At 29.4% G+C, this 10925-nt stretch overlaps 1 protein-coding gene across 1 annotated transcript; it reads right to left on the bottom strand.

Annotated features, from left to right (window-relative positions):
* Positions 1–1531: 1531 nt before the first annotated feature.
* Positions 1532–4548, bottom strand: LOC141672200 (wax ester synthase/diacylglycerol acyltransferase 4-like). Its single transcript, XM_074478738.1, has 5 exons — positions 4339–4548; positions 3067–3654; positions 2505–2858; positions 2158–2295; positions 1532–1850 (listed from the first exon to the last, which is right to left on the bottom strand). The coding sequence occupies exons 1-5, from the start codon at positions 4519–4521 to the stop codon at positions 1704–1706; spliced, it is 1410 nt and encodes a 469-aa protein (XP_074334839.1). The 5' UTR covers positions 4522–4548; the 3' UTR covers positions 1532–1703.
* Between the last annotated feature and the right edge of the window lie 6377 nt (positions 4549–10925).

Below are 10925 nucleotides of genomic sequence, written 5' to 3' on the forward strand. Positions count from 1 at the left end.
CACTGAAGGGGTCAAAGAATTTTGAGTGGGGGGCCGAATGTCAAAAGGATTTGAAGAAGTAAAGGAATACTACTAACAAAAATTGACTTTTATTCATTGTCGACATTATTTTCTATTAGTTAGTATTAATCTTAGCGTCAATTTATTTTTAAACTGTAAAATACTTATTTTAAAAGTAATTAAGTAATAATAAATGACTTTAGTGACATGAAAATTATTGATTTAACGATTATATTTGTCATTGTCCATCACATCGTTTACTTACTTTTAAGTTAAAAAATATTTTTCAATAATAACAAATATATGAGTTGTATATATATTATATTAAGTAATATTAAATCCAGTATAATAACATTTTATTTACTTTTAATTTAAGAAATAATTTTTATCAATAGTTAAGTAATATTAAATAAACTATATTAAAAAAGCTAATTATAAGATAATTATCAAATAATATTAATTAATAGTAAATTGTCTAAAATAATAAATATCTGGTTTATAAAATAAATATACAATTCATTTTACAAAAGTAAAACATATATGTTAGAGTTCTATAATAAGTAACATAAATGCATAACTAAATTATACTAGAAAATTTAACAACTAATTCGATTATTTTTAACTACATAACTATTATTTGCAAATATCAATTTAATATTTAATATTAATATATTGTTTTCAATCAGTGTTTTGCATGAATTATGGGTCCAATTCTGTATAAATACTAATTCGATATATTTAATCTCGAGGTCGTGATACGCAAGAATTATCAACTATCTATAAATAAGTGAAGCCATGTTCTCTTACAACACACTTGTACTTACTAGAAAATTATACAATTATTTTTAAAATTTTATATAATCTAATCTTCTTTCTATAGACTTTATTTTCACTTTAACTTTTAATCCCTCCGTCCCTCCCATTTGTTTACATTTGGGTTGGGCATGAAGGTTAAGAAAAATGATAAAGTAGTGGAGAAAAGTTAAAAAAGTGAGTAAAATAGTGATACCGATTAGTATTATATATATAAAGTGAGTATGATGGAGAGAAGTAGTGAATGTAGTTACTTTTTATATTAGAAAAGATTTACTATTTTTGAAATTTTTTTAAACATAAATAATTGGAAGGTACATGCTAAAAAGATATGAGTAAATAAATGGGAGTAAAGAGAAGTATTTGTTAGTGTCCATCCAAATGTTGATTTACTTATGAGAAAAAACTAATAGGTAAGATTTATATAAGGAAAATAACCGGGTACATAAGTTGAACTATAAAATGGAATTTCAAAATTACAACTTAACTTTGATTTTTTAATTATATAATTTAATAATATTTATTTATTATATTTTTTTTTTATATTTCGCATGAATTATAAAATTTAATTTTATACAAATTATAATAATTTAATATTACTTTTGATATCGGACTCGTGCACTGGTTACTAACTAATACTTGTAAAATTGGTACCTTAAGCAGAATACATGTAATTATTGTTATTGAACTGCACGTAGTATATGTTCTGAGACTACGGTACGAAGCAAGAGACGAAAAGACATGCAATCCCATTCACACGAAAACTTTTTTCTTCTTCTTTTACTGGTTAATATAAATCCCATTCTTTCAATAATTAGGGTTACAAATATTCTAACCAACATATGTTGGTGGATGATATATATGGTGCTCTGTGAGCTAGTTCGCAGGTTTTATGGGACAGCAGCTGCGGCTTCCGAGATCATGTCGAATGCTTTGGAAATGCATGACTTGAACTTGTGTGGATTTATGAAGTCTTTCTCAACTCCAATTCCAAGTCTAAGCTTTCCCATGTAGCTCATTACTGTTACTTCAGCACTCTGCGTATTCACACGAAAACTAATCAGTTTACGTAATCACCAGGGTCTAACCGCCAAGCCTGACCGTAAGCATTCATTAGTATGATAATTACATATTCTTCAACGTATCAGATTTTTAGGTATATTAGGAAAAGAATGAGGATTCGAACAAGGAAAGGAGGGGGTACGTAGAAGTCTTATTAAAACCAAGATGTCAACGATTCATCGGCCGTACTTATGAGCATTGTAGAAAATTCCTCATTTTTAATTTGTCTACATCAGTCGTAATTAGTTTGTGTGGAAAGAAATATGTAGTTGAAGGACATACCTGTGGGGCATTTACCACGAAGGAATAGAGACCTTTAACCGGATGATCACTTAAACTCATTTGTTCCACTGGTCCAATCAGATTTGTGATGGTTATGCTTGTATTGATCAAAGTGTTGCGAATGTATTTAGATGTTACCTACCACATAATCGATAATCAACAACACATATAAATCTGAAATTGCATCCAAAATCACAACTAAAAACCATCTGTAATTAGTTGGGCGTTGGTGCAGACTATTAATTAGTTGGAAAGCAACAGTCATATTCTACAATAATATCATGCATTTCACAACTTCCAATTCTAGGAAAAACCATGACAAAAGCTGTTTATATAAAAAAGCGTACCTCAGGGCCTCTAAATTTGGTGAGATAATCTAACATTACGCTGGTAAGAAAGACGCCCCCACTGTTTCTCCTCCTCTTTACAGTATTTTGTGTTTCATACACATATTTAAGCGGATTGGACAAATGTGCAGAATTTAATTTGGGAACAGGGACTTGCAGGAATGTGAAATTGTTACCCCATGGCATTGTAGACTTGGGTTTAACCATCTCGTCTACGGACTTGTAACCATCAAGATTCCTTGTGTTGAATAACACCAGTGAATTTGTGTCCAAATTTCCGGAATTCTTGCTTTCTCCTTCCATGTACAAACGACTTCCTAATAATATTACTCCACCAATCACGTCATTGATACTCTGCAATTATAAACATACTGTGTATTTAAAATACCGTTTTAGGTAAAAAAGTGCTAAACTTATCAAAATTTTCTGGTATGACCCAAAATTTTCTGTAAATTGATGGACTTCAATATACTTATCTACATTTAAGTTACCAAGATCCAATAATTAATATTAAATCTAAACAATGAACTAAGACTATACCGGAGTTGCCCCGAGAGCTTACCACTTTGAGTTTATTTTTGATATTCTTGATGTGATCTAGAGAAAATTCCATAGTCGCCATAGCCATGGGCTGAAATTCTACTCCGTCACGACCAGATCGAATGGGTGACTCAACATCTTTAATAATGCTGCTCTTGAGAAGGCTAGATCCAAAGTCCCAAATAGTATTGGTAACTGCAGATGGAATTGCAGTTACACGCTTCAAAATGCTGGAAACGCCATTACCTTGGGGCAACTTCGAAGAGGAGTCCGATTGACGCGATGGAAAGGTTAAAGGAATGGAAGGATTGTCCATCCTTTTAAGACAGGAGAGAAGAGCTCCCATAAGTGAATATCCATCTCCAAGTGCATGATGAAGCTTAAAAATTATAGTCCCAGCTGCATCACTTGTAGGGTACTTGAAGATGTGAACTTCCCACAGAGGCCGGGTTTGTGGAAGTAGATCCATGCTTAGTTTCGACAAATAATTACTTAAACTATCATCGTAATATTCCAATGACATGCCGTCAGGTAATACTGGTACTTTTACATGCTCCGTGAGATTCACCTCAACCTTCTTCCATTTCTTCACTCCATTCTTCTCACCAACCTGCAATTAGCCAGGGTTAATTTTCCGTGTGTATACATTTAATTAAGTACACATTAATAACACTTTGATACACAATTTACACATACCACACATTTATACCTCTAAAGTCTTCTACCTTAATCATACCTTTTAAACATTTTTTAAGAAGCAGTAGCTTTTGATTTCCTTTCACTAAAGTTTACAAGTTCAAATAATATCATGAGAAAATATATATCATAATAATAACACATGTATAAATATTGTAGAATCTCGATAAATAATTAAATTAACAACCGATAAAGTAAAAGTAGAATCGACACATTAATATATATCTATCCTGACGTTATAAAGGTAGTATATATATATATATATATATATATTTTTTTTTCGAATAACTAGGTGTCTGGACCGGCTTACGTCTAGATTAATTCTAAAAAAGGCTAACGCAAATCCCAACATATAACGTATTTATGTTATTGCAATAGTAGGAACGGTAGAAATATATATATATATATATATATATATATATATATATATATATTTGATAAATTTCAAACTCTCAACATTCATAAAGAAATCGAGGAAAATATCATTACATCAAAAGCCGTTGGGTAGTTGAAGCATATTAGTAGTAGTAGTAGTAGAAACATGCCACAAAAGCAACATGCATATGCAAGTAAAAATGAATGCTACAACTAATAGTACCATAATAGAAGAGAAACGAGAATTGATGGGTAAGAACAAATCTCTAAGTAAGGAAAGAGTTTGTGAGTCGTCAATAGGAATTTCTGATTCGAGAACACCTAATATAGAGAGAGATAAGACGGAGCTGTTTAAGTAATGTCCCGTAGGACTTACTGGCTCTAATATTTCTTCTTCAAACTCCATCCTCTTAATTGATCAGTTTATGCTAATGAGAAGAGGCATATATGTGTATGCTAATGCAGGTTCTCCATATATTTATATTTATAAGACCAAGGTGTGAAATTAGAATGTATTTTCTACGGGGATTAGCAACTAGTGGTGCATGAATGAATACGTGGATGTCATGGAATTTTGGTAGGTAGTAGTAGGAGGCTTAATTAAGTCGATTCTACCCTAATCACATTAATTCTATATATCTTTTCTATGGCGTCTATGTAATTACTCCTTTGAAAGCTAGACAATTTTAGACTATTATCTAATTAGTTGAGGAGACTTCATGAATTATACTGTTACGCATATCTTTTGTATCTTGTCTGTGATTCCTCCTCCTTTTTTCTTAATTTAAATCTTAATATATGCGAATTGGTGAGTTTTTTCCACTAGTTAAATTTTAATATATGTTGTCACTCGTTGCCTTGCTAAGAGCAATTCCTGGCCACCCTATCTATCCTCCTAAGTTAAATTTTAATGAATTTGGACAAAAATCAGCTCCAACAGACTCTTAAACCCTCTTTAAAAACTGAAGAATGATAAATCTTTCCTCATTATTGATTGAGGAGGATGTTTTGCCTCGTCAGTTAATTCTATATTATATATACAGCATTTGAATACAGTGTTGCTTTAAAATTTGTAGTTGTGCAGGTGACATTAGGAATAAAAAATAGATTATAAAGAAATAGGGAAGCATTTGAGGATGGTTGTTGGAGTATGTGCGGATATTATGACTTAGGAGCTCATAAAGTATAATTTTTTTGAGGAGACTTCTATAGAACTCTTGGAGTTGCTCCAAGAAATTAGCTTAGAATGCTTTTGGATATGGGGATATCTGGAGGTGAGGAGATCTTAATTTGATTTGGCTACACTCATTGACATGATAGGGCGCCTTGTCAAAATGGTTGTGAAATGTCTTGGTAACATGGTGTAGGGGTTCATTCCTGATTATGGTATACCTTCTCAAACTCATCAAAATATATCTTATCTTACTAATCAGTGACACTTGATAGTAACTTTTTGACGTATATCGATCCTTTCCATCTTGTTTTCATAGTTTTTTTAAGAGTTAATTGCATTTTACAACCCTTATCTTTTATTTAAATTCAAAACAGTATACCTACTTTGTAAAATACAGTTTGCAATTCCTAACTTTCAAAATCAAATACAACATGCATCATTTTCAGTTATGCAACCCCTAATTTTCAAAATCAAATATAACATGCATCCACTTCATGATTTTCAGTTATAAAATTGGAATTGAGGTATTTAATATTATATAGCAGCAAAACAGAGCAATATTAATAGTTTTGCATTGCATTTTTTCTCCTTGGGAAGCTTTGCATCAACCGAGGAAGCAACATAAAGGGAAGAGTTAATTGCAGCTTGCGATCTCTATCTTTCATCTAAATTTAAAACAGTATACCTACTTTATAAAATACAATTTGCAATCCCTAACTTTCAAAATCAAATATAACATGCATCCCATTCACAATTTTAAGTAATAAATTGGAATTGAGTTGTTTAATATTAATAATTAAAATTTCAAATCAATAAAAATATTTATTTTAATGCATTTTTTATATGAAAAAAAAATATAGTTAGTTTCTATTAGTAATACTCTAAATTAATCATAATGCTAAAATATTTAAAATATATTTATCAAGCAAAATATATGTTTATAGATATAATCATAAAATTTCTAAATATATCTATATTTTAACTATTTAAAAATTATTTTGAGTAAAATATAAAATAATTGACATTAATATTATATTAAGTAAAATATAAAATTAATGACATTAATATTATAATATTTTAAATTATAAAAATAATATTAAACACCTCAATTCCAATTTTATAACTGAAAATTATGAAGGGGATGCATGTTGTATTTGATTTTGAAAGTTAGGGGTTGCAAACTGTGTTTTACAAAATAGGTATACTGTTTTGAATTTAAATGAAAGATAAGGGTTGCAAACTGCAATTAACTCTTTTTTTAATAGTAACTTGTTTTGATAGTTATTTATGTCACAAATGATACTTTTGTTTATAATGCTCTAAAAGAGATAGCTAGATAAAGAATCATACATAGATTTGATCAAGTAATCAGAATGCAATCTTGAAAAAAAATACCCACCAGAACTGGATCTGAACGGTAATCCCCAAAATATAATACTTGCGGATTCAAACATACATATAGATTGCTTTGCTCTAAACGTACAGACAGGATCAGTAGAGAACACAAAATTCTCAAGCCTTCCAATCAGCAAAATATACCTACTGCTACTTCTAAAGAACCGGGCAAGATATATAGACCATATATAATAATTATTAAGTATACATCACATTACAAATTTGCAAATTCTACTAATGATTCGATCAAAAATCCTCGTTGAACTATACGAAGATAATAACAAAACAAATTAACATATGGTATATAATAACTTCGTGATACTTATTATATAACACTACAAAAATTCCCGATTTTACCAACAAAAATTAACAACGGAAAACTGTCTGTTAGCAATTACTAACGGACTGCTAACAAATGTCAAAATATTGAAAATATGACAATAATATAACAAACTAGTAACGATTCACCAACGAATGTCTTGCCAATATAAATATCGGTTGGGATTAATAGGCGCCAAATCTACCGAGTAGCTAGTAACACAATAACAATGGTTTACCAAGAAATTACTAACGCCCTACCAACAACAATGGGTAATTTTGTTGGTAGTTCATGTAATTTTAGATCGGTTAGACTAATTTTGTTACTAAACTGTTACAATCTCATATCGGTTAAAATTCTTTTTATTATTAATTCATTGGTAAGTTAAAATATTACTTTTTTAGTCTTCTCCTCCAAAATAATAAAGTGTGGCTTTTTCCTCAGCAAACTAAAAATACATTGAACGCAATTAATTTGCTATTAAGGTTAGTAATTTTTTACAATCACCAGTGTAAGTTTAAATAAGTTTAATAATTTCATTTTTTAATATAATGATTATTTGTTTTATGTGTAATTTGGGATTAATCAATATTTTTAAACTGTTAAGTAGTGATCTGAGTAATGTTTCTTATTAGTGTTTCTTCCTGGTTGATGTTACAATCTTTTTAATATTTTCTCGGAAATCTAACTATATCGATGTCAAGATCTATATATGTTAATAATATACCAAATTATTCAAAATTATTTTTATTCGGTTTGGCATTTTAACAGTCAAATAGTTATTTTGACTAATACTTCAAACTAGTATTTCATTCCGAATTGATTTTTTGATTTTTTTAAAGTATTTTCTTGAAGATCCAACGATATGGATGTTAAGATGTATATATTAAGTATTTTTTCAAAAGTTTTAAAAATATATTAAATTTATTTGATTTGAAATTTTAACAGTCTCGTTTTATGTATATGAATGATACCACTATCTTTTTTTTGACTTATATACGATAACACTGAATAAATGAAACTACTATTCCATCCATCAGAAAATTAAGTCATTTGTTGCCTTGCTAAGCAGGACTAACTCCATATTAATATGATATTATCCATTATGGGCCGGGTCCGCACATGTTATTTTGGGTCACTCCCAAAAGTCCTCATACTAATTGAGTTACTTGGCTGCTTATATACTAGCAGTCTGCCTCTCTCAAAATAATTTTGGGATATCTCCAAATCTCCCCTTCACATATCGGGCTCGACATTTAGACTTGTTAAGCAGACTCGAATAAGATTGTATTGGACCATTAAGATTGTACTGGACCGTCAAACCATCGCTCAGATACCATTTAGGCTTGCTAAGCATGCTAACTCCATATTTTTATGATATTGTTCATTCTGGACCGAGTCTGATTTTGTTTTTGGGTATATCCCAAAAATTCTGTCTTTTTCTTAAGCCCGTACTAGGGTAGCCCATGTGTCGCTTGCTAGGTTCATTTTGAGAGTCATCTGAAATTGTTATGGACTGTTTACAACTTAAAACTCTAATACCACTTGTTGGACTTGGAAATTTGCTTCTCGTGCAAATGATGTAGGACAATTTCTAACAAACACTAGTTGATGAAAATAGCTACTACAACAAATATGGTCATTTGTGATGAAATTTTTACACTGAAACTCGTCGCAATTGGTCCAATTATAACGGAAAAATTTCGTCATGTTTGCTCAAGTCTTAAATTGAGATTTTCTTCACAAGCAACTATATCGTCATAAGTATCAATATCGTTAAAAGTATCTATTTCGTCACAAGTACATACTTTGTCACAAGTAACCATTTCGTCACAAGTATGCATTTCGTCATAAAATTAAAGAAAAATATCACAAGTTAAGGAAAGGGACCCACCTTTAATGCGGTAATAACTACACTTTCCACGAATAAATAATCTAAAAAGTTTATCTTATTGATCCAAAATGAATCTCGTTTTAGGGAAAAATACTTTTACTAAATTTTTAAAATTCTGTCATGCAAGATGAATTTGAAATTGTTAAATAATTTTTTCATGTGACTAAAATAGATATATTTTAACATCCGTTTGGTTGGATCATCAAAAAAATAATTCAAAAAGTGTAACTTATTAATCAGAAACGAATCTCGTTTTAGTGAGAAGTAATTTTACGATATTTTTCAAATCATGCCTTACATGATAAATTTGAAAATTTATAATTAGTTTTTTACATGACTAAAATTAATATATCTTAATATCCGTATGGTTAGATCGTTGAAAAAAAAAAATTAAACGCAAAAAATACAAAAAATCATTTGCTAATTAACGACAGAATTCGTCGCAAGTTTCCATGCGCCAAAAATTTAAGAAAAGCTAAATTTATCACCAAAAGTTTGGCAAAAAATTTGAATTTACCGCTTTTATAATTTACGGCGGATTTAGTTTACATCGTAAGTTAGGCGATCTTTACATTTCTGTCATAAGTTTTCTGTCGTAAATAGGCAACGTACGACGAAATTTTAAATCATCCAAATTATAAAATTATGCTGTATGATTTTCCCTTTCTTAAATATCTGATGCCAAATTTTAATAATAAAATATTATTCTTGCGATTATTTTGTTTTCTGTCGTAAAACAAAATCATACACTCAGCCTCATACCCCAGATCCTCATACCCCAGATGAGCATTAATACTTTTGTAAGGTTCTTGAGCTTCAACCCCATAAACTCAGCCCCTTCCATTAAGGAACCATCTCGTATTTTTCAAAAACCCGTTTAAAATCTTGAAATCATGACTACTTGCTTCTAACTATTGTTCTTCATGGATTGGTGTTCTCAAAAAAAATTGGCGATTAAACCAAATGAATGTCAAAATTAATATATTTTAGTCATATTCCAAAAAATTTAGAAAAAAATTAATTTATTTGGTATGAGATTTTAAATAGTCAATTGCTAACCGATGTTTCCAACTAGTGTTTCATCCCGAATTGATGTTTTGATTTTTAAAAATTTATCGGCGATCGAACTGCATGAATGTCAAGATTAATATATTATAGCAATGTTTCAAATATTTTAGATAAAATAGAATAGATATCATTAAATATTTTAATAGTCAACTTCTCATTAGAGTTTCTTCCACACACTTAATATACAATCAAAAAGAGTTAAGAATATTACAAAAAATAATACAAATGAAATTTTTAGGCGGTACATTATCCCGTTCATCCCAAAAGTAAAAAAAAAATCCAGAACAAAGAGCTCATTCTCGTTACTCCCCCGCCCCTTTCTCTCTTTATCCCTCTCTCTTTCTCTCTCTAATTAAGTTCATGTTGTAATTAGAAACTAGCATAATAACCCGTGCGAGACACGTGTTATTTTCTAGAGTTTTATATACATATAATTATAATGTTTTTAGTTATATTCTCATTTGTAAATGTTGTATAATGTCTAACGTATTTAACTGTGTATCATTTTCATGCAAGACATTACTAAATTACACAACGTTTCGAATATAGCTCATTAAGAAAAATATATATATTCTTGTTTGTGTTGTATAATTTTATTTAATGAATGAATATAAACAGGCTAGTCAGTGTACGTTTAAAATGAAACAAATAAAATTAATATGTAGAATGTCTTTGGTATGTTTACAAAGAAAAAGTTAAAAATTAACATATATGTTGAATACAGAGTTGACGAAAAATTTTGAATTTTATTTAAATAAACTATATAACTAGTCTATATTATTACTGAATTCTCTACTAACTTACAATTAAATTACTCAATTTAAAAAGATAAAAAATGAATAACTGAATTCAGAATTACTTGCAATCATAAAATAAAATAATATAAAATTTACACTACTGTTAATATAAAAGTTGATTTTAATGAAAAATGGTAGTGTTAGGTCCCAATTTGTTTGTAGA

The sequence above is a fragment of the Apium graveolens genome, chromosome 7 (assembly GCF_009905375.1).
Source record: "Apium graveolens cultivar Ventura chromosome 7, ASM990537v1, whole genome shotgun sequence".
NCBI lineage: Eukaryota > Viridiplantae > Streptophyta > Magnoliopsida > Apiales > Apiaceae > Apium > Apium graveolens.